The following is a 25,421-nucleotide window of genomic DNA, read 5'->3' on the forward strand; positions in this document are numbered from 1 at the left end:
GATCAGCAGCAGCAATAAGTGCACCACAGACATGTCACCCTGTAGCCCGAGACTGGTTGCCCACTGCAGCTAAGCAGGGTTGAGCCTGGTCATTACCTGGGTTGCGTTTCCCAAAAGCATCGTTAGCCAACTATGTTTGCAAGTTCCGGCGTTATCAGCATAGTTCAACGAGTCTGTGTTTACCGAAAACTTAGTTCTAACGAACATTCGCAAACAGCATTGCAAAGTTCTGTGCTTGGAATGACAGCTCTCGACCTGTGGTTAGAAGCATAGTTTCTTGTTTGCATGACATGTGGACTCAATAAATCCTTATCTTGAGCAAAAAAAAAAGGGGTTTCCCAACAATGTGAATGTCTCAGCAGTGCATTATTTGTTTGTATTTGGTGTATTTCACTGTGGATTATTTGGTAAATTTCGCCGCAGGCTTTGCAAACAGATTTTTACGCTATGGATCTGCCAGCACCGCCACAAACATGTAAGTAGTCATGTTTATTCTAATGCCTGATCTGTGATCAGTGATTTCTGATGTAATTATTCAAGTTCAGACAGATCATCTCTCAAAATATCATTCAATACTGTTTATGCATCAGTAAATCAAGCAATCAACTTCACGTCGTTTCACTTAGTAGGATGAAAATAATCTTATTTAAACTGTGATTAAATTACATAAAGAAAGCAATCAAAGAACGCTCCCTTTCCAATTGCCCAAGCTGTCAATCAAACAGCACGAGTTTATCTGGACACTTGCCAAAACTCAATGAAATCAATCATCACAAAATCATGACGCTGTTACAATGTACAGTACAACAAAGCTCTTACTGTATTTATATCGTGTTTGCATTGTTATTTGGTGAAAGCCAGAGCTGTAAATTCCAGGTTCAGAAAGTTAGGCTGCTTTCACACTGGGCTTGTTTGCTGCGGTCCGAGCCCGAGCGCGTTTGTTCCTGGCGCCCCCCGCAGCGTTGGTCTGGTTTCACACTCAACTTGATTCTATCGAACCCTGGTGCGTTTGCGTACATCTTACGTCATCGCAAACGTGCACGCCGCATGTTAGAAAACAGAACGCGAGTCAATATATTGTGTTTTTTTATTAATTTGGTGCTATTATGCACAGCTGAGTGAACAACACACATTTACTGTGTGGGTGTGTGTGTGACGCAGGTGGTTTTCTGCTGCTTGCAAACAAACTCTTTTGAGGAGACAGTGGATTTCCATTAATTTGTTGTCCTGATTCCACGCGCTATGCGCGAATACACTGCAAGCTCACTCTCGCTCGTATCCAAGGTAAATAATCAACACTATCATCCCTTACATGTGTTTTATTTAACTAAATATATCATAATCAGCTAAAACGCATGCGCAGGTCACTTTACTTCCTGAACAAGTGCGCACCTGAGTCCGTGTTGCTTTCACATTCACTCGAACCGCGGCACGGTTCGTGAGCAACCGAACTCAGACCACCTCCTCCAGGTAGTCTCGGGTTCGGTTCCCCAGTGCGCACCCCGCACCCGGGTCCGCATGACAGCGTTCACATTAGTGATTTTTAACGCGAACCGTGCCCCGTTCCGAACTAAACTGCCAGTGTGAAAGCACCCTAAAAGTCCTCCTCAGTAGCTATTGTTCCAATCACCTGGATTTGCTAATTAACACCGTTTTTTAGCCAGGAGATAGAACTAATTAGTGAAATCAGCTGGCTGAGTTCATGAGTGGAATAAATATATGGCAGGACTTTTACTTTCTGACCCCTGGACTTTACACCTCTGGTGAAAGCATTTGTGAGAGTGCCGAAATTGCGTTGCAATGATAAGATATTTTCATACGCGATCAACAGACTGTCTGTCATCTGCTCAATGCTCATCACTGCAACCTTTCATGTGATGGGAATAGATCATTATGATCAACACTTAGTAGTAAAAGTTTTAGAGAGAGTTACACATGTAATACTAGCTATTTCATATGCAAACATGTCAGCCAATCACAGCAGTGGGCGTTTACACTGAAGCCTTACAACAGACATGCCCCTTAAAACAGTGCGTTCAAATCAGAGGCTAAAATCAGGCTTGGAAAATGCGTTTTATTTATAAATTATGACCATTTTTGATGTTAAAATCATACTAACATTATAAGGGCACCCCAGGAAACATTATAAAATAATCCAGTCCATGACCCCTTTAAAGCACCGTTTTTGAAGAGTGCGCATATGCGAACGTGCTCTAGTGCATAAGAACGAACCTATGATTGATTCTGGAAATAAAGCAAAATAACTGAGAAATGTGAGAAATAGTCCTCAGATGTCATCTGTTATTACTCCAAGTGTGTGAAGTCATAAACCAATGTGGTTGAACCAGGGGGTCAATGATTCATAAAAAATGTAAGCTTCCTGGGCGCCGCCATTGATTAGCAGACCCTCACCTGCTGTTAGCATTCCATTGACTCCCATTCATTTTGGTGTCACTTTGACAGCGAATAACTTTACATCTGAGGCGTTTAAAGACTCCATTTGTCCATTATTTATTTCTAAAGAAACACGAAAATGTATAAAAGGCTCCATTACCTTGTATCTTACGTTATGACCCCGTATAAGCAGTTTTTGTAAAAATAGGCTAACGATTGCGTCATAATCACGCGACTCTCTGTCGCACAGTGGAGAGATTACCGTATGGACAGGAGGAGAAGCTCGCGGGCAATCGGGGGGGACGTGGAGGAAAAATGACAAAATAATTAATCAGAATACTTAGCAAAAGTTGCTCCTGCTCCTAGCTCATGGACACCTCCTACTCACACTCTCCATCTCTGCAAGTTTCGGAAGGGAATAATTCAGATTTCTCTTGGCACAGCTACTAGAAGACAGACAGGTTGCTCACGTCACATCTACGTCGTCAAGCTCAGTTTGAGTCTGCGCAGTACGGTCAGCCATCAGGAAGTGAGTGTTTCTAAATTACTTCATTTTTCTCCGTTGAATCCAATGGGGTCGCTGTGTCCATTTCTTTTACTGTCTATGGGTTGAACGACCACTTTGCGACAATATGGTTTTGGTAAACAGTCATGACTAGCAAGTTGATTTCTTCAACGATGCATCATACTATGGTAGTTAAGCAGCGAGAAACATAGTTGTACAGGAAACGCACCCCTGGATTGGAGACCTCCTGGGAAAACTAGGTTGCTGCTGGAAGAGGTGTAAGTGAGGCCAGTAGGGGGTGCTCACCCTGTGGTCTGTGTGGGTCCTAACGCCCCAGTATAGTAATGGGGACACAATACTGAAAAAAAGCACCGCCCTTCGGATGAGACGTTAAAGGTTGAATCAGTGATTTCAGGCCCCAATTTTTTTTTTATCACATTCATCTAATCTTTCCTAACGATCCGCTAAAACCTCACAACACCCTCCCCCTGTCGGTGATTGGTTGGAACACTATTTGTTTTGGTTTTGAGTGGTTGGTGAAACCAATTGTTTTTGTGTGTAGATTTCAGAGCCTAGGCTGCCTACAGAGACGCGTTTTTTTGATGGCATGCTTATGGGGCGGGCAGCTAGCGGATCGTTAGGAAAGATTAGATGAATGTGATAAAAAAAAAAAAATTTGGGCCTGAAATCACTGATACAACCTTTAAACTGAGGTCCTGACTCTCTTTGGTTATTAAAAATCCCATGGCACTTCTCATAAAGAGTAGCGGCGTAACCCCAGTGTCCTGGCCAAGATTACCTCCATTGGCCTATATCAATCATGGCTTCCTAATAATACCCATTCTTTTGAATTGCTCTATCACTCTCTCTCCTCCCAAACCTATAGCTGGTGTATGGAGAGCGCACTGGCGCCGATGTTATGAGGCTGCCGTTGCATCATCCAGGTGGATGCTGTACATCGGTTGTGGTTGAGGAGAGACCCTCTGATATGATTGTAAAGCGCTTTGTGTGTTCAGTAGTACATAGTAAAGTGCTATATAAAAAAGGCTTCGCTTCACTCACATTCTGTGTCCAACCTATATGTAATTTGTGTGTGTTTATCAAGGGCCTTCTGTCAGGGTATGCACAACATAAAATTTCCATCAATCCAACGCGGTGCAGTAAAATGTCTTGCGTTACAAATGAGTTGAGTGTGTTGCAGCACATTTTCGTAATTACATTTACGATGTTAAATCTTAGCGACCTTGTGCAGATGAAATAAAGGCTGCAATGTGTGTAAGGGTAGGCCAAAAAGAAACAAGGGCGAAAATGATTGAGTTACATGTTGTAAGTATAATGAATGATAGAGCAGTCAACTCTATAGAGCAGTTCCCATAATGAGGCAACAAAGAGCATAGTTTTCACTCTATGAACTAGATTTATAATATGATGACTGATTGGAAGAAACCTTAATCACTTATTGACAAGCATAAAAAAACATCCTTCCATTAATTCTCCAAATTGTCCATCTTGTCCTAAGTGCGATCGCTGGGATGCTCGGGCTGTGGGAAGGGAAACAAGCTGGATGGATGGCCAGTCCATTGCATGGCTAGCAAGACTAGACTTATGAAATCAGATGATGACTATTAGTGATAACTGAGCATTACAAAAAAAAAAAAAAGTACACTGAAATGTATATGCAAGTGATTTTATGAAACCAGATCAACTGTTTCATTTAAAAATAAAAAATAAAAGACTCAAATGGACAAATATCTATATCTGTTTTTAACAGTATACAGTATTTTCAAAGCAATTAGTTTATCAGTAATGTTAAATAATTCTGCATATGGTAAATAAAAATAATATTGGTCAAAGCTCTAATAAATATAAGATTCGGCAGTTCTTACAATCATAGGCTACATAATGTTGTGATGTTTTCAATGATTCACTATGCTTATGGTTGAAATGTGAATATTTATTTTTGAATGAGTTGAGGAACAGAAAGAAAACGTGAGCTTTAGGACACGTCTCTGCTCAACTCTACTTATGGGAATCATGTCACATTTGCTTCAAAAGAAGTACTGAACAAGCCAGTGACAAGGGATGGGGAAAGTCAAGTTTTCGTCTGCTGAGAACATTTATTTCACTCTTTTCCACTCATCATCAAATTTCTTCCTCTGGTTTCTGAATGCAAAACATTCAGTCGCCATATGGCAAATATAAACCTGCCACAACCATTATATTATGCTTGATGTAAACACAGAACAACTTATGACACCACACATTTCTAAACTTTGAATGATTAAAAGATGTTCTGAGTTCAAAACTCGCTTTGTAGATGTAGAAAATGTAGATTTTCACAAAATTTAGACTCATCCTTGAGTTTGTAAACACAAACAAATTTTAAAAAGTTGATATCCTTTCTAACCTGTATCATATGCTAATGCATATGAAATAATAATAAGACAATTTTTTAAATAAGAATAAAATCAATATATAACAGCTTGATAGAAATCGCCTCGGTTATGACTGTAACCTCGGTTCCCTGAAGAGGGAAGCACATGTAAAATCAGTCCAATGGTGTGACGGAATGTCAGAGGCGGGTGACGTCATGAACCAGGAAACTATAAAGCCTGCCCAAAACAGAGCCGCACTAGCTTCGTAAAAGTCTGAAGTAGTTGCTGACAGGCACGTAGGAGATATGGCAAGGCGATGCAGCGTCTCGTTCCCTCTTCATAGCGATAAGTATCTGTCCAGTGTGAAATCGTGAGGAGCAGCACTAGGACGAGAGCACCTGGGACCCTGGTGTAGAGTCCAAGTTCAAAGAGTAGAACCTTACAAATGTGTGCGGTGAGGACCACCTTGCTGCATCACAAACATCTTGGAGAGCAACTAATATACTGTAGGTATTACAGGGGGGTGCGACTGGGTAATAGTAAAGCACTTTTTTTGTTGTTGGGACTACACCACTGCTGTATATGGTAATAAAATTTGTCCGAAGGTGCAGAGGCTGCTGAATTTATTTATTTATTTCTGTAATTGAGAGTATACTGTATTGTGTTGCATACTGTTCATATTCAATTAGTTGGTATTTGAACTTTTCTTTTCACTTTTCATCTAATGTAAGATCACTTTACAGTTATGTAACTAAAATTAATTTTCCCTAAAGCACATTGTTGTATTTTACGGTATATGCATTCATTCATTAATGTTGTATAATGTAAGCTGCAAAATGATTCCTGAATAAGAGGTTTTTGTAATGAATTGATCTCACTAGTGTTCACTGGGCAGGAAAGTAGTCTGTTTATTTGTTTTTGTGTGTCATCTGAAGCCAAAGTTTAATTCGGACAAAAGACAATATATGTTTGACTAAAATATTTGATTTTGATGTGACAATTTGAGGTTTGTGCAAGTTTGTGTAGTTATGAGATTGTGTTTATAGTTGTGAGAAAATGGTGAATTGTTTCATGAATTGTGTATTAGCAGTCGAGCAAAACTGTATATCTATATCATATATTTTGTAATAACAGCTGCTTGTTTGTGTTCTTCATTTCATGTCATTCTTTTTTCCTCATTATTTCACCATGCTTTCTTTGAAATGTAGAGTAAACAGTCAGCTATACCTGCCATATATTCTCCATGTCTTGTCAGGACTTTTGTTGGATTTCCTGTCCTAGTGCCATGTTTTGTAGTCCTTTGTAGTTTATCTTGTTGATTAGTTCCTGATTGTTCCCCCTGTTCGCCCCTTGTATACACCCCAGTGTTTCTCATGTTCTTTGTCTGGTATTGTCCTACATGGATGTTATGTGTGCTCTTTTGTTGTTTTGTTTTAATAAAATAGTCACTGCATTTAGATCCTCCTCTCTGTCCTTTCTAAACTGCCTCATAACAATACCTTAGATGCTCAGTGTTAACATTCTATAAAATTCTTTCCTTTCAACACACTTCTTAAAACCCTTCAATATGAGCATTAGCATTCTCCTTCAAATCCCCATAAAGCACAAACCTCTGCATATTTGCAAATCTATGCGTTTGTGGGTCATATGGAGGATGTTTTGCATACATACTGTAGCTCTACTAAAGCTGACTAAGGCACATTAATTCGAAATCCCTTTTTAGACACGACAGGGCATGATATGATAATTAAACATTAACAACAGCCCCAACTCATTAATAATTTACAGCCAGCAAAGGTCCATCTTAAGACATTATAAAAAAGTGGACATATCGATACTGCAAACATCCAAGCTGGAGTTCACCTTATTTAAATTCTCCACAGCGGTGCATGTTTGAGAGACCCTCTGGGGGAAAAAAGCAACCAACCTGTGGCCTCACTGCTTATTCCTCGATTCCACCTGTGCCAGAGCCTCTTGGAAGAGGAAACAGTTTGTCATCTTTCATTATTGATAGTTTGATTGAGAGGAGCACGAAGAGTGTACTCTCTGCCTTGCCGGATCAGCTGGCTCTGGGTTAATGCATAGCAGAGTCAGGAGGGAGAGTGTTTATTTTTATACCCGTGCCTTTGTTTGTCCAAAAGAGGACACCATCTGAGACAACAGTTTGTAGACGTTCCATCTTATGTGTAACCGTTTAGAGGAGATTTAGGGGTGAGATATGATAGTTGACTATTTCACTAGACGTCCAGCAACCAAGCTAGATATTTTTTTATTGTCTCTGTAGTGTTGATATTTTATCTGTCACCGCTACAGCTTTTGGCCATTGCGTCACGTTTTGCATTTAAAGGGAATGGGAGATGAGACTCTGATAGGTTTACTGCACATTACGCCCAAAACACACCCATTACTCATTAAGAGAATAAGAATAAGAACAAACCAAAAACTAGCAAAAGTTGATTCAGACACGCCCTAAGTGCACTTGCGCCGTGCGCTTTAGACCATGCGCTTAGATCATTAAAATAGGGCCCTGTGTGTTGAGCTGACAATAGTCAAACCTTCAAAACTTGTCTCAGTTTGTTCCATTGTGCTCCATCTAGCTGAAAAGGTCAGATATATATATATTTTTTTGTTAATTTAATACATTTACTGGATTTTAGATTATGAGCAGCACAATATGGTGCATCATTCAAAAGCAAACAGAACCCATTAAAATGCTGTCTACACTGGATGGTGCGAAGAGTAGGTGACGGTTTTATGTGTGCTTGTGCTACACATCCAACAGGACAAATGGATTTGGAAGGTTTGCTTTGATGTGTCCAGCATTTTTCCTATGTAGCTATCAGATTACAAATAACTATGTATATTTAACGTATCTCTGTTTACATATTGCATGTAAACATGATTTAAAAAAATAAAATTAATGGCTTTGTTGTTTTGTGTAAATTAACTATAAAAATCTGACATTAATGGCGATCTTGAATCGACTAATTAGCCTTTTCCCACCAGCGTTTTTTTTTAAGTTGCCAGCCACCGCCAGCATTTTTGATAATTTTCACACAAAAGAACAGTCCCTCTGCTTTTAAACAACAACAAACAAAAAAATCATTCATGCATTATTTTTTAATCAAAACTTGAATGTGAGTAAGATAACATTTTGAGCAAAAAGCTGAGAAAAGCACATTTTTGTCAAAGACTACATCAGGACCGGATTCAGAACGATGATAAAAACATAGATGGAGTAGATCGACTCCATCAACACTAAGGTTGCACAGTCCTATAGCTCGTCCTGGGTCGACATTTCATTCAGTAACATTGGGCAGTTTTGATTTATATGCTGTTTGATGTTGATGATCGCGTAATTTTACATATGCATATATTATATTGCTTGTTTCCGCATCTTTGTCATATGTGTTTTGCTAATGAGATTCAGTACTCTTTCAGAAGATTTGTGATAGCGCCCCCTACCGTATAACAGTGAAAACACGGAAAGCCGGAAAATGTTGTCAATGGCTTTCTCACAAATGATGGACATTCATATATTGCAAGGTGCCACCATGTTACAGTTTCAGGAAACAGTCGTGTCTAATTTGCTATATGCAGTTTTATGTTTTCTGAAAGTAAGGGACCACCTTACTTTGGCCAAATCAATAACAAAGTTTGAAGCGGGGCTATAAATCAAAAGCTTCTTCACACTTTCCACCCAATATCATTAGCGCCTTCATTTTCAACACAGTCTGTCAGTGCTGTGAACCATTAACACATATCTTTCACACACCCCAAATAGAAGCTTTCCCATAGCTAACCTTGTCCTCACTGTGATAGCAAGTGTGACATAAAGTTTAACTTTTAATTAAAGTTAAACTAAGAACTTTGATACTGATATCAACAATAAATACAAGAATGATGTAAGACAAAATGGCTGCAAAGTTCAGGCTAAATGACTGTGAATCAGGCAATTATTGTGCTTGGACTGAGTGAATGAAACCTATTCATTACTTTCAGCTGATTACAATCATCTTAAAGTCTGTGTGAACTGAGAGTTGTGACCGACTTAACATCAGTATTGTGACAAATGTAATTGTCACGGATTAATTGTTCACTACATGACTAGTAATGTGTGCTAAGGGTCATTTCTGATTTCATGTGGACTTTAAGACTGTGATTTGCAGTGTTATTGGAAAATCTGACATTATACAGCACAATACACATAAGTAGCAGTGACGTTACAGAGGCAGTGGCATTTACCTCAGTCCATAAAGAACAGTGCCATCTGGGTGGAGCCGAATCATTCGGTTCTTCACCGTCACACCGTGCAGGAAAGACTTCTTGTCATTCAGGAAGTAGGTATCTGGGAGCCATAACTGATCAGCCACACGGTTGTCCAAAGTGAGATTCAAAGCCATCTCAGCGTAGGCCAACCGTTTGTCCCTCCAGCTTTGTTGGAAATACATGGTGATGGTGTAGTCCTGCAAAGAGCACAGAAAGAGTCTGAGATTGAGAATTAAGGTGTATTCAAAGTACTTATTAATATTATTATTTTCAGTCAGATTTTTCCTTTCAAAGAAAATGTACTTTAAATTTAGTCAACATTTCGTCATGTCATTGATTTTGATCCAATTTACTCTGACTGTATTTACTCTTACACGATAATTATAATTTTTTATTTCATAACACCACCCCTAATTGAGTATTATGTTTCAAATTAATTTTAGGATAATAAATAAGAAACTATATGCCTCAATATTTGTTTGATCTGGTTTGACAGCATTGTAACATCTAGGACGGCAAACTCATTATAAAACATTTTTTATTGAATGAGAAGGTAATGCAAACATTATAAAATGGATTAAGATGTGTACCAATTTTGATATTAATTAAGCAGCAAAAATACTGCTTTGATAGGATTAGGTCCATTTGAGCAGTGACTTTTGGATGTAGGGCAAATACGATTGGCTAAGGAGGCCACTCTAAAGATCCACTGATATGACTCATCGCTGCTTCAACGCTAACTGAAAACTGGAACGGCATCTCTAATAATACAGCATTCTGCACAGAAACTAGTATAATTTAATAAGTCTACATTTAGTTGTGCTGGATGATTTAAGGAAATGGTTAGCAAAGAGTTTGACTTCATATTCATCCACATGGCAAGGGCCCTGTTTACAAACTGTAATAGAAGCAATAAAATATTTCATAGGGCAATTTCATATATTTTGTACAGTTGATGACTGATAAATAAATAATCATAAACAAATTATGAAACACATAACAGTTTCAATAAATAAGATAAACAACCCTAAAAAGTAAAAGTATTGTATTTACTTGGAAGTGATACCCAACTTAATAATGTACAGCTGTGTACAACTATTTTACTTTGAACCAGAGGTGGACAAAGTACACAACTTCCTTACTTGAGTGAAAGTACAGATACTACTGGTCAAATATTACTCCGTTACAAGTAAAAGTTGTAAAGACTGATTTTTACTTAAGTAAAAGTACAGAAGTACTTGTTTTTAAAAGTACTTAAGTATCAAAAGTAAAAAGTAAATGTCAATGCATTGTTTTATTATTGTTGCATTGTTGTATGTAATACTTACAGTACCTTATGCCTCTGAATATATGCCTGCCTACCTACCCTCATATCTATATCAAATTTATTTCTAGAACACAGTTCCAGTAGTGGGATTAAATGTGAGATTGAATAAGTGCACTCAATAACGTCCACAATGATTTCGGACACCCAAATGGCTGTTCCCTCAAATAGTGCCCTGTTTAAAGTTTTTTGGCTTTTAGTATGAATATTTGAGCCTTCCTGTTATAAGCTAGTGTGCTCCAAAACAATGACATAATTTGCATTTAGAAGACCAAACCCAACATTGAAAATGAAAATCAGATTGATGTCAGAATCCAACGTCAGATTGACGTTAATCTCCAATGTTGGACAGACGTTGTATTGTGGTTGAAAATGAAAATCATGTTGACGTCAGAAACCAACATCAGTCAGGTTCTGACGTCAACTCGACTTTGATTTCCAACCAAAATGCAAGCCCTGCAACCAAAATCATCCCCTAACTGACATTACTACTTTCTACTCAAGGACCTTGACAGAAATGTAGTGGAGTACGATATTTGTCTTTCAAATGTAATGAAGTTAAAGTAAAATGTTCACAGAAAAAATAATACTCAAGTTAAGTACAGATACTCAAAAAGTATACTTAAAGGGATAGTTCACCCAAAAATGAAAATTCTGTCATCATTTACTCACCCTCAAGTTGTTCCAAACCTGTATGAGTTTCTTTGTTCTGCTGAACACAAAGGAAGATATTTGGAAGAATGTTTGTAATCAACAGATCTCGGTCCCCATTGACTACCATAGTAGGAAAAAAAGAAACTATGGTAGTCAATGGGGACCGAGATCTGTTTGGTCACAAACATTCTTCCAAATATCTTCCTTTGTGTTCAGCAGAACAAAGAAACTCATACCGGTTTGGAACAACTTGAGGGTGAGTAAATGATGACAGAATTTTCATTTTTGGGTGAACTATCCCTTTAAGTACAGTACTCAAGTAAATGTACTTTGTTACTGTCCACCTCTGCTTGGAACAAATATATGAATTATACAACCTCATAGCTATTGGCAACAATTATTTCATTTATAATTATTATATTATTACAGGCTTAAATTAAAATATTCTGACAGTGAGATTGACTTGGTAACCACAGGTAAAACAATGCTGGCTACTTACTGCCAGTGTCAAATGATATGATATTGTGAATCTATATGTAAAAAAAAAAAAAAAAAAGTAACCTAAACACAGGTAAAAACGTCTTGGTTACATATGGTAACCCATGTTCCTTGAAAGAGGGAACGGAGACGTTCGTCGGAGGGATCCGACTTGAATGGGATCTTTGCAGAGAGACCAATCTACTTCGAGAGAAAGTAAACGAGCCAATGCACATTGGCATGTGATAATTGCGCCAGCTGCTTCTATCACGCAGCACGGGTATATAATGAGCAGCAGGTGCAACGCATCTTTGGTTTTCGCTGAGGAGCCGAGCCAGGGACCCGGCTGTCTACAGCGATGGTACAAAAACATGGCGATGGGACGAACGTCTCCATTCCCTCTTTCAGGGAACGTGGGTTACCATTCGCAACCGAGACGTTCCCTTTCATGTCGGTCACTCCTACGTTCATCAGAGGGATCCGAATTGAATGGTATCCCTACCAACACGCCATGTTGTTGGCCCTTCCAGTGCCCTGCATAAGCCTCACTTCTCTCCCATAGTTTGGGGCAGAAGCTTATGCGGGGAGTCCTGGCCACTGATGTTCCGCAAGACCCACGCAGTGAGAACATTGGATAACACTGGGAAAGCATGCCCTTCCCAGGGGAAGGAGAATGCTGCGGAAGCCACGACCTGCCCAAAGGGAGGTAACCTGTGGAGAATACACATATGGACTAGCCAAGGAGGGTAGTAAGACATGTGGAAGTCTCTGGGGTGGTTCCAGCCTGATCCTGGAGGGGGAAGCACACCGGCAGAGATGGCAGGGAACCCTCTGCCAAGGGAAAAACACTGGCTTCGGCTAGCCAGTAACGTAGCCGTACCGTGGAAAATACACATATGGGATCGCCGCAGGGACCACTACATATAGACGTCCAGTCTAGCACAGGTTCCTCAGTGCATATGAGTGTTAGGCCTGGAGTCAGATGCTTCGCAACGTCTGACTGCTGTAGGAGTGACGAAAAAACTCAACAGGGTTAGCCGTCTCCGGGGAACACACTGGAGCAAATAGACACACGTATCTAGCCGACCAGGCGAGAATGGCGTAGCAAGCCGACACTTGAGCGGGTTCCTTGCGCTACTGGCCACTTAGTATACTTCCGCGAGTATACGGGAAGATACCAGCTCTACACAAAGGCTATAGAATCTAGCGAATGTGTTGGGTGTCGCCGCAGCTCTATATCTGTCAGCAAGGTGCCTTGAGCCAACGCCCAGGAGGAAGCAACACTTCTAGTTGAGTGTGCTCCCAATCCGAATGGGCAAGGCACATCTTGGGATTGATACGCCAAGACAATTGCATCCACTATCCAGTGGGCTAACCTCTGCTTGGAGACAGCCTTTCCATTCTGCTGGCCTCCGTAACAGACAAAGAGCTGGTCTGAGGTCCTAAAGCTTTGCATTCTGTCCACGTATAACCGCAAGGAGCGGATGGGACAGAGAAAAGCCAGGGCTGGGTCTGCCTCCTTCAAGGGCAGTGCTTGCAGGTTCACTACCTGGTCTCTGAAAGGAGTGGTAGGAACCTTGGGCACATAGCCAGGCCAGGGGTCTCAGTACAACATGGTTGTCACCCGGCCCGAACTCTAGGCACGATTCATCGACCGAAAATGCTTGCAGGACCCCTACACTCTTGATAGAAGCCAGCGCCATCAGGAGCACTGTCTTTAGTGACAGGATCTTTAGCTCTGCTGACGGCAGCGGTTTGAAGGGAGGTCTCTGCAGTGCGCTGAGCACCAGAGACAGGTCCTAAGAGGGTATAGAGTGGGGAAGAGGCCATTTAGTCTCCTTGCCCCCCTCAGGAACCTGATGCGAGGCAATAGCGGCGACATACACTTTGAGGGTGGAGAGAGACAGTTTTTGCTCCAACCCATCTTGCAGGAAAGAAAGCACAACTCTGATCGGGCATCTTCGGGGGTCTTCCCATCGGTAAGAACACCACTCAACGAATAGGTTCCACTTTAATGCATAGAGGCGCCTCGTAGAGGGTGCTCTAGCGGAAGTGATGGTGTCTGCCACCGCCTGGGGCTGGTCACCTAGAACCTTCTGTGTCTCATCCAGGGACCAGACATGGAGTTTCCAGAGGCCTGGACGCGGGTGCCATAAGGTACCCGTCTCTAAGAAAGCAGGTCCTTCCTCAGAGGAATGGGCCAGGGAGGGACTGTATCGAGGAGTACTAGTTCTGGGAACCAGGTCCGGTTGGGCCAATAGGGGGCCACTAACAGGACCTGCTCCACGTCCTTCCTGACTCTGCACAAGGGCTGTGCAATAAGGCTCACTGGGGGAAACGCATACTTGCGTAGGCTCCGGGGCCAGCTGCGTGCCAATGCATATGTGCTGAGGGTTCCATCAGTCAGGGAGAAGAACAACTGGCAATGTGACGTGTCCAGTGAGGCAAACAGATCTATCTGTGCTGTCCCGAAGCGCCTCCAAATCAGCTGGACCACCTGGGGATGGAGTCGCCACTATCCCGGAAGCGTAAGCTGTCATGAGAGCTCGTCGGCTGTACGACTAAGCTCGCCAGGGATGTGAATGGCATATGCCCCAGGAGCCTCTGAAAAAGTGTCAGTAGGACCGCTGTCCTGCGTTTGAACGAATTCAAGCAGTTATCACCGACTGGACTCCTCGGTGAGGCGAGCTGTCTGGTTGACCGAGTCTAGCTCCATACCGAGATAAGAGAGTTTGCTCTTGTCCCAGTTGACCCGAAGCCCCAACAGACTGAGGTGCCCACAACCTTCGAAAGCAAAGCGCAGGAAGGGCCTGTGTCGAGGACGAATCGAGACGTGAAAGTACGCATTTCAGGTCGATCGCTGCAAACCAATCTTGGGGACGGATGCATTCAAAATGCGTTTCTGCGTGAGCATTTTGAATGGGAGCTTGTGCAGGGCCGATTCAAAACTCCAAAATTGGCTGTAACCCACCGCCTTTCTTGGGTACAATGAAGTAGGGGCTGTAAAACCCTGACTTCATATCGGCTGGAGGGACCGGCTTGATCGCATCCTTCGCCAGTAGCACCAGTGGCCATCACTGTGGTGAACCGGATGCCCCTGAACTTGGGAGGGCGCCGGGTGAACTGAATCGCATAGCCGAGTCTGATGGTGCGGATGAGCCAGCGGGACGGTCTGGGGAGCGCTAGCTAGGCTCCGACGTTGGCTAACGTATTAGCCAAAGTAACCATTTTCTGGTGGCCACCAGAAGAGGAACTAGATCGGGGAAAAGGCAAAGGGACTACCTCGTGTGAGGTCCTCGAGTCTCGACCGCGCATCTAGAGCGCCGCACGACACGCTGGGTTGCCGTAACAACACGCGCTATTAGGCGACAGCTCGACGGCACACGGCTCGTTGAACGTTCAAGCCCTTGCGAGAAAGGGAAGACGAACAACATGCTGACGTGGTCATGTTCTCCTGAGAGAACATGAACCACCCACGAACACAGTTTCAGCATGCTTACGCCCAGGCATGTGAGACAGTGATCGTGGCCGTCACATGAGGACAGGGAACGACCACATCCGGAAACACATGAGTCGAATGTCACACTCGTGTAAGCTCTTTTAGGAAAATCAGCTCTTTCTAGTTCTGAAGCGCACAGGGGGATGTCCGCGGCCAACAGTGGGAAATAGTGCAATCCACTGAGGCACTCAACCAAACCGCTACGCTCAGAGCTGTGAAAACAGCTGTTTTTTTTCTTTTTCTGAGGTGATCCTGCTGCAGCGCGCCGTGACACCAACACGAAGGAGAGGGCTTCTTCCAAAAAGAACACTCAAAAAGTTGTCTCTTCTTTAGAAGTAAGACTGCTGGAACAGAACATGAATCAGCTCGGCTCCGAAACGAAATGCAAAGATGCGTTGCACCTTCTGCTCATTATATACCCGCGCTGCATGATAGAAGCAGCTAGCGCAATTGTCGCATGTTCATTGGCTCGTTTAGTATTGTGGTTTTCATTGCTTATTTTGACATGCTAAAATGCACATGTAAAGTTCCCTTTCGAAGTGGAACATTGACGCTGCGTCTTGGCATTGTCGCTATGGGGAATGCCATCAGCATGACCAATGTCTGAGGCACGTGTAAACAAACGGCAATAATCATTGGCAGACGGCAGTCCATGACATCATATGGAGAGAACCCGTGAGTATAAAAGGGCACCTGAGTTACACGTAATCAGCTTTATTGTCATCAGGAGCCACTTGTTTGTTATGCGTGTGTAAGATAAGAGTCTGTTGGAGTGTGTTCGTCTCTCGAGGGTGCTGGATGTGCTCCTAATGTTGCATTTGCAGTAAGAAGTTCTGTTCTTGCTTGATTTTCTCAAAATCTTAAAACGCTTAAAATCTAGCATTTGCACGGAACGTGTTTGGCTCTTGAGGGTGTTGTACTCATGGCAATGCATTCACAGTAAGAGGCTCTGTTATTACTCAATTCTCTCTGGAGAGATAAGAATCTAGCGTTTGACTCTCGAAGGAGCTGAATGCATTCATTGTAAGGTGTTTGCTCCACCCATGCTTGACTCTCTCAAGGCAGGTGTTATTTATATCCGCCTCCACTGTCCCGCATATAGGTTTTTGAGGCTTTTATTCCTTCTATATCTCCACATTGAGGTGTCAAGATAATGGAGGAATTTATATTCGGCTCGTATAGTCTCTGCCATGTAGTCTATTTATTCACATGTGGAGTGGCTGTGTGAGCAACAATATGTGAGAATGCCCCAGTTGACGAGCTGCTTGCAAGCTATCTCTCCACAGGTGCTGTATCCACTTTGAAGGCTGCCGCAATGCCAATGGTGCAAGCACTTTAAGCTCCCGAGGAAAATTAATGTGCTCACTGTGATGAGCTGTGATGAGGTAACTCCCCTCTTGCTTGACTTTTTAATTGTGGGATGAAAGTCAGGTGTTCGCACCTCGCGGTTCGAGCCATGAGTACCTCCAACAGCCTCAATTGTGGGGTCATAGGTGGGAAGAGGCAGATGTTTTCAAATAAGTCTGCCTTCTCTGCTTACTACCTAGTGGCTCATGGCAAGGCATATGCGGAGGTAAGACAGGCCTGTTGGGCCCTGCGCACCGTGAAATTTGCCGAAGGTTACCCTCTTAGCGTCGATGCAGGGTAAACAGAGTTATGTATGGCATTATATATTTCCTCTACTTCATTCCAATTACTTTTGAGTTTTGAAGTAGGGTTGTATGCTCCCCTTTGGATGAGTGTTTTGATGGGTGCTCTACTATAGCCCCTGGTTTAACCCTTTCGCACGTACGATCACACTGGTGTGATCAGTCTAGGCTGGTCCCTGGAGCGTACGATCACACCGGTGTGATTAGAATGGTCAGTGCATCACATGATCAACTGCTAAATTCAAATGTGCTTTCGCGCGTTGGCTGGTGCTGAGCCAGAGACAGGCACTCAGAGCTGTCACATATCACAACTTTTCAGTGTTTTCAACCACATAATGTTTATTTTAGGTTTCAGACATAAAAATTTGCATAAGTACTAAAAAAACAATACATTTAGAGTTTGTAAAATACACACTGATGTCTATGGAAGAGGCAATAATAATCATTTCCATTATAATTTATATCAGATCCACATTGTGTAAGTAACTTTAAAGTTTACTCTATTCTTCTCCCAGCTCACCAGCCATTTACTTTTATGTATTTCTTGAGAAGTGGATGAATTCACGTGTTGTAAATCCAACAGATCCGATTCTCTGAACTGCATCTGCGGCACAAACTAACATGGCTGCGCCCATCGCGCATACAGCTCAACTAACACAATCGTTATAAAGGTGTTTAAACAACAAAACACTTCCACTTGCATATATTTGACAATCGGAATATCAGATATTTCATGCCATAGCTAACAAATTTGTGAATATTTTGAATAAAAAAGGAAAACTGACATAAAAGCAGATCATCATTTATTCAGCACTGTTGTTGCTGCGGTGTGTCACGTGACAAGCAATGACGCGTCACCATGGAAACCATAAAGTGACACGTTCTAAATAACGGTCGCCTTGAAAAACTCACGCTGGGGGGTCAGCCAGGTTATTTTAAAATTACGTGTGAAAGGGTTAACAATGCTAATAAGTAGAGGAAGTTAGCCTGTGGGGCGTCCCTCCTTTTATCTGTTGCATACTATGGTCTAGTGCCAAAATAAAAAAAGATGAAGTGCTAGCTTTAATGGGTCTTATGTAGACTGCCTTGACTCAAGGCAGGGTATGAGCTGCTCACCCCCAGTTAAATTGGGCTCTTTAAGTAGGGCCTAGGCTCCCATGTGCCTTTCTTGGTGTTTAGAGCCTGGGTAATGAGAGATATTGAGCAAACTGCATTATGTCCTACTTCCGTTTGCCTCCCTTTTCTGAGTAAAGGGTATGAATGTATTATCCCCCTTGGATGAGTGGAAATACCAAAGGGAGGTACTAATTACTGAGGTTTTTAGCACCTTGCATGCTCCCTTTGGCAGGCTTCTCAAGTACCCCTTAAGGTAGAACAGGGTGAACAAGAGTACCTCTGCTTTGTTTATGTCCCTTCCCAACTGTTGTTGAGTAAAATGGTAAATGGTAAATGGACTGCATTTATATAGCGCTTTCATAGACCTATGGCCACCAAAGCGCTTTACATAGCCTCACATTCACCCATTCATACACCGACGGCGGTGTCAGCCATGCAAGGCGCCATCCAGCTCGTCGGGAGCAGCTGGGGTTAGGTGTCTTGCTCATGGACACCTCGACACTTGGTCAGGTGGAACCGGGGATTGAGCCACCAACCTTTCGGTTTGTAGACAACCTACATGAACCACTGAGCCACTGCCGCCCAAGGTGTGAGTCTTGAGGAAGGGATATATGCTCCCCTTTGGTGGGGTACTTCCATAGGGATGATCAGTGGTTAAAACTGATGAGTAGAGGTGTTAAAATGGAGTAGAAGCTCCCCCGCAGTAGGCTGCTTCCTAAGAGCCTTGTCGAATTCTGGTGAGATAAGCCTGACATAGCTGAGGCTATGTAGGGGATTTTTCCCTTAGAGCTCTGCTCTTGGGGCCATATTGGACTGAGGCCTATCCTGTAAGGAAGGGGGGCAGGTGTAACCGCCAGGACTTCCCTTGCTGTAGAGCACAGAAGCTTGGGGATCTTTCCAAGTATCGGGGAGTATTGGTTTATAGTGCCACTAGATGAGTCACATGGGATGCGCTCATAGGGTTGACTTGCTTCTGACTCCGACTGGGTAATCCATAGTCGATTTATGTTATGCTCACTATGTTTGTTAATATTCACAGCCTAGGGAGGTAGGCATTCCCACAGCATGCCGTAATGGATATTGGTTCTCAATTGCATCAATACCAAGACACAGCATCAGAGTTCCACTTCGAAAGGAAACATCTCAGGTTTAGACTGTAACCCTGGTTGCCTGAGAAGGGGGATGACATGCTATGTCTCATTGCCATACCTCGGGCCTGCCTGCGCATCTCCCTCAGACAAAAGTGTTGATGATATGTAACTCAGACACCCTTTTATACTCACAGGCATTATACGCATGTGACGCAAGGACTGCCGTCTCCCAATGATTATTGAGGTTTGTTTATACGTGCCTCAGACACTGGTCACGTTGATGGCGTTCCCCATAGCATCAATACCAATATGCAGTGCCTTGTTCCCCTTCTAAGGGAACCAGGTTTACAGTAACCCTAGACAAGGGGAATTTCACTCTTTTTATGCTGGACATTATGCTGAAAACCTCTCTCTGTTTACATACAGTACGCAGGGCTTCTTCAATCATTTGGTCTACTTGCCCCTGCAAGCTCGCTTTCATCTGCCTCCACTTTTTTAGAGCAACGGCCACATCTCAAAATCCAATAAAAAATGAATGCATACAACCAAGAATCACACCCTACATATTTTCTTTGTCAGTAATACATTACTCTCGGATGTACATCACATGAATGTGGAAAAAGTAAAGGAAAACAACCTCATACTTGAGTGAATACTTTGAACAAATAAAAATAAAAAATATTCTGCCTGGAAAAGGATGGAAATTCTCCAGTGGCCCCATATGGAGGTATTGCAGTTGGAAGAAAACATAGCATCAGATATCTGTGTCTCTCTCCACATTCTCTCTTGCTTTTTGTCTCTGATATCTATCATTTTATGGCTCTCTTTTTCTAATAGCTCTGTTAAATAGCATTTTCTTGATCCCTTAACCCTACCCCATACCTAAACATAATCACTACAACAACTACCTCACTAACTATCAAGCGGATTGTCCCTATGACACTGAGTACATGTTCTTGTAGTGTCATCCGTTAATCAGCATTTTTATGACATCATCAGAGAGGGCATCCTTTTCTCTTCATTTTGATGTACTAACGCTAAAAAAGAACTGCCTGAAGCGAAAAATAAAATGATATATATATATATATATATATATATATGCCCAAAATCACTCAAACACACATCACAGCATAATAACGAGTTATAGGGACTTCCTAGGAACACTTGAATAAAGCATATATTTAACCAGTAGACAATTTTCAAATCCCTTTTGAACGTCTCATCAACCGTTTTTCTCAGAGGCAAAACTGGACAGTGAGAAATGTCAGAGCTGTAAAATGATCTCACTTAATACTCTTCAAAGTACCCATTTGAAAGAACCGTTTAGTAACGACTTTTTCTGGGGGAAAAAATGTGAAATTGTTTCTGAAAAAACAAGGAGCTAATGTATTCTGAGCACAGTGTCTTCTGTTCACACATCTGCTAGAATGGGTTTATTTTAGTCAGGTGAAGACTGCAGCCTGTGATGACTGTATGCCTCAAGGGCCTCTGGGAACTTAAGTCCCCAGAAGTGCCATAAGTTCAGCCATCTAGTTTACACAGAAGGTCTTAAGGTTGCGAACCACACACAAGTCCACCCATAGAGTTGATGTGGCCTTGGGTTTCCCTCCTAATAATTGCTACATTATGACAGAAGAATGCTATGTATGATGTATAATTTACTTTCCCATTAGTCACACTTACTATATAGTGAATTTCTCATTGCTGCTGGTCTCTTAAAGGGGACATCGGATGAACTTTTCACTTTTTTAAAACTTTTGTTTGCATTTAGTTTGGTTTCTGGTGTGTCAGCCAGCTCAGAAAAGCTGAAAATAAAATATGCTGCCAGTTTGTTATGGGCTGTCTGAGTCTGAAACTGTGTCATCCAGCAAGCTGTTACAATTTGCATCCGGTTTTTACGTAGATAGTAGAGCAACTCTGATGGACTCTGCCGCATAGACCCCACCCTGGGCGAGTTGTACATTGTCCGCCATTTTCTCCAGGCCAGAGCAGCTGTAGCGACAAGAATGTCTTGTAAGCAACTCAGGTGTTTTGTTGTTGGATGTAAGAGTAACAGTCTTCGTGTACTCCCGACATCAAAGCCGTTGAAGACGCAGTGGATTAGTTTTATTTTTGAAGGTAATACAATATAAAGTTTACCAGTTTATTAAGCACCCCCTGAAAAGGCATAATGTCTTTATATGTTTTTACTGTTAGTTGTAACAAGTGGTTTTGAGTAATTCACTGTTTATGTTGATGATAATGAAAGGGAGAGAGAGAGTTTATGGATGAGACTTTAATCCGCACTTCTTCTACTGTGTTTTATTCAGCTCTTACAGTGATTTCTGGAGTGAAAACATTTGCTTCATCTTTTTTGTGATGTACAATAAAGTTCATAAAACTCATCAGTAAAGTTTTGGCCATCATTCGGACGGGGTCCACTACTCCAGTCTTGTACTAATAGTGGATAAAAGCAAGATGACAACACAAGTTATAACCGTAATTAAACTAAACTGAGATTGTCCTGTTTTGTTGTTGCATGAACGTTTGCTTCTTGACAGGGGCTAGGAGCAGCAGCTCATTTGCATTTAAAGGGATACACACACAAAAGTTGTGTTTTTTCTTACCCCCAAAAATAGGCAATTTCAACATGCTATAAAAATTATCTGTGGGGTATTTTGAGCTAAAACTTCTGGGGACATCAGAAACTTATTTTACATCTTGTAAAAAGTGACATAATAGGCCCCCTAAAAAAAAAAAAAAACATTCGGAAAGCAGCTGGCATTTTTTGCATCAGTGGCAGACTGTATAAAGTTCTGGTGGTAAATCCAAAGGGACAAATACTTCAACAGTACTTTGCTGAGCTGAACTACAGTGGTAAACAGCTGTTGCTACACTGGACAACATTTAAATCAGTGGTGTTTATGTACACATGGGCATCAAACAATCCAAACATAGACATGATTGCTTGTTCTGACAGAGGAACTGTTCACTGATGACGTCGACCCGCCTTCAGATCGCTGAGTTTCCACACAGTCAGGATGTTTTTATTTTTCATTGGTATTTTGGTGTGTTTTGTAATTCTGAATGGATCTAAACGGAGTGTTCTCTGTGGTCTTGTTTGGTATGGCAAATACTCTGTAGTAAGTGCAGAGAAGAGTGAGTACATTTGAGTTGTAAAGAATGTCTGCAGTGACATTTTTACGAAGTATGTTTGCAAAAAAGAAGGTTTTGTCTTAAATTAATTTAGGACTCGAACTCTGCTTAGGACCAAAAAGCAGTTGTTAAAACCAAGCAAGCAGTTTTTTTTTCTAGGTGTATTCTCAAGTTTCTCAATACGAAATCTAATCTAGGATCATATTTCCTGCTGTCAAACCATTATTATCCGACAGTAACCCGAGGGAAACGGTTCCAGGTCCAGCACTTCTTCTCTGGGGTACTTTATGGATTCAGGCCGCAGTCATTGAAGCCGAGGCACTAATAAAACCAAAGTCCCTGACTCTGCATGAAGAAATGATGAATGCAGTAAGTCTGCATGGGGACTCCACAGTAAGTATGTATAGGGAGTTGTCAGCAGAAATTTAGATGACTGCTCTTTAAGTAAACTGCTTTTTAAGGGCTCCAGGTTGGTGTTTAACTTGAGGTGATGGTCCAAAGCCAAAAGGTCTACTGGTGCTACATAATTGGTCATGACCGCAGTTATACATAATCATGCATACTGATCATTTCCTTACTGAACACCATGAAGACTCAATAGAATGGCTTTTAAACACAGTGTGTTTCTCAGGAACCAAAGCAAAACTATTCATAATAGGCAAACTTAGGATGTTAAACGTGTTAATTAATTATTCAAAAAATACTATATATATACTAGAAATATACTTTATAAAAACAGGAAAATGCAAGAAACAAAGCAACATGTTTTTGTTTTTTCCAAACAATATACTGACTTAATTAGAGTACTAAATACTCTGTCTATTTAGTGCTTTACTTGTCAGACCCAATTATTCTTTAAATTATCTTAATTTGGATGTTTTTCCTAATATACATTTCTTAAGAATTTAAGATAATTGATTGATTAGCCATACTAATTAAAATATTACTGATCAATTCATGATGTTCAGCTTTTTGAGAGTCTAGTAACAATCAGCAACATTAACATTAATAATAAAAGTAATGCCAAATTAGTGTTACTAACCATGTTGACTTCTGAAATGGAGTCAATACTGGCAATATTTATACTCATTCCCACGATGACCGGAGGACCTACAGAAAAGACAAAGAGAGAGAAAAAAGTTCAGTTAATTACAACATCATTGTAACACAACATCATCAGAGGTTTATCTATGATGCCTATTTGAGGAACAAAAACAAAAACTGAAATGTAAAAACTGGAGACTTTTTCACAGACATACACTTCTATATCTAACAAATCTTCCAACAAATCTCTGGGTACATTTGAACCTGGCAAACTTTATCAAATCCACTGATTATTTAATGATATATTCATTGAATAACACCGGACACTTGTAAACACAAATAATCTTTGTTTCCAGACAGACCTAATCCTGTGCCTTTACTACGGGAAGTTCTGTAAAGCTCACCAATCAGAGTAAAGCTTGGTAGAAAAACAAAACAAAAAAGCCCCCCAAATAATGTTGCAATATGCATCAGACGGTCAGTGAACAGACTGTGGGTGTGCTGTCTGAGACTGAGACATTTATGAGAAAAACAACCTTGTAAACATTGGCGAATTTGAGAATGCCTTGTGTTACATAAGCACCAAAACCTGGATAAAGCCTATACCAAATAGCTACAAAGAGGAAATACATAAAAATAGCTCATGAAATTCATTATTTAGCCAAAGCATTTCCCCCCAAATAAATTCACTATTTTAAGTGCCTTCCTTTACTAAGTTCATATAGAAGTTGTGAATTGTTTATTATTAATTATGCTCAGTAATCTGAGGTTTTACGTTTTAAACTTCTACTAAAAGTAGTATGGCATTTGCCTTGATGGTGAGGAGTTAGATTACTTCACTTGTTTGCTGCTTTGGAAATCATTTACAATCAGTACAAAATTTAGATTCAAATGAACTTTAGGTTTCATTTCTAGTCAACAAAAACACTTGTTAGGTACTAAAACTGAGAGAAAAAAGAAGCTATAAGCAGATGGAAACCATAATCATTAAACAAAAAACAATTAAATCACTTTAATGATATAATATCTTTATGCAGACTCAAGTGTGCATAATAATACTTCTCTTTTAATCAATCAACTCAAAATGTTAATATTTAACCGTTTGCAAGTAAATATGGAAAAGCATATCAACTTAAATTTAATAATATAGTATTTTAAAATATATATTTTCTATAGCAGAGCAAGTTTGTTTCAGCCACTGTACTGTGCTAGAGACAAACATAGTCAAACATTTACACCATGACACTTTAAATTGGCTGCTGTTGCAGTGCATGTCAATATTTCTTTAGTTCCATAAAACATACAGAAACGTGGTTATGAGCAGAACATACCAGGTGTGACATTTAGTATTCTTAGCCATGAGGGCCAAGAAAATACGTTATCCAAAAGTCCAAAATCAGCGGAAAAGAAGAATCATTTCAGAGAAAGAGCAAGTTATAAAAGTCAAAAAAGTATATATTTGGACCAATAAATCATGCACAATAAAACCAAGAAGATCCCAACACAATACAAAAAAAATTGACATCCACTTTAGTTCTCCTAGACACACAGTTCTTGAGAGAAACGGAATGTCTGATTCATAAGGGAATCAGTTAATTCAGTTCACAAAAATGGTCTATTTACCTCAATTCATTATGACTTCAATTTTGTTCTGCTATCGTACATTTTTCAGTCCCTTAAACTGTCCCTTTACGATTATTTTACACGGTACCTTCTGACATTTCCTTTGTTTGGCATCCATCTTCTGTGCTGTCTTAAAATATCTCTAAGATGCCATCCAGACCCACTAAAAAAAAACATCATTCTTTTGACTGCAGTTTTGAAATATTTACTAACTGAGCACTTGGCTGAGAGTGCAGTCTTCCATCTCTCTGTGTATCATCTCCATC

At 41.0% G+C, this 25,421-nt stretch overlaps 1 protein-coding gene across 1 annotated transcript in view; it reads right to left on the reverse strand.

Moving 5' to 3' along the window:
- gabrb4 (gamma-aminobutyric acid type A receptor subunit beta4) overlaps window positions 1-25,421 on the reverse strand; it is an 82,807-nt gene that overhangs the window by 25,033 nt on the left and 32,353 nt on the right. The window contains exons 3-4 of the mRNA XM_084386915.1: window positions 23,531-23,598; window positions 9,520-9,740 (exon numbers count right to left, since the gene is read on the reverse strand). Coding sequence (XP_084243041.1) covers window positions 9,520-9,740; window positions 23,531-23,598 — 289 coding nt within the window. The remainder of the gene's footprint in view (window positions 1-9,519; window positions 9,741-23,530; window positions 23,599-25,421) is intronic.

The sequence above is a fragment of the Rutilus rutilus genome, assembly GCF_951802725.1.
Source record: "Rutilus rutilus genome assembly, chromosome: 18".
NCBI classification, from domain to species: Eukaryota; Metazoa; Chordata; class Actinopteri; order Cypriniformes; family Leuciscidae; genus Rutilus; species Rutilus rutilus.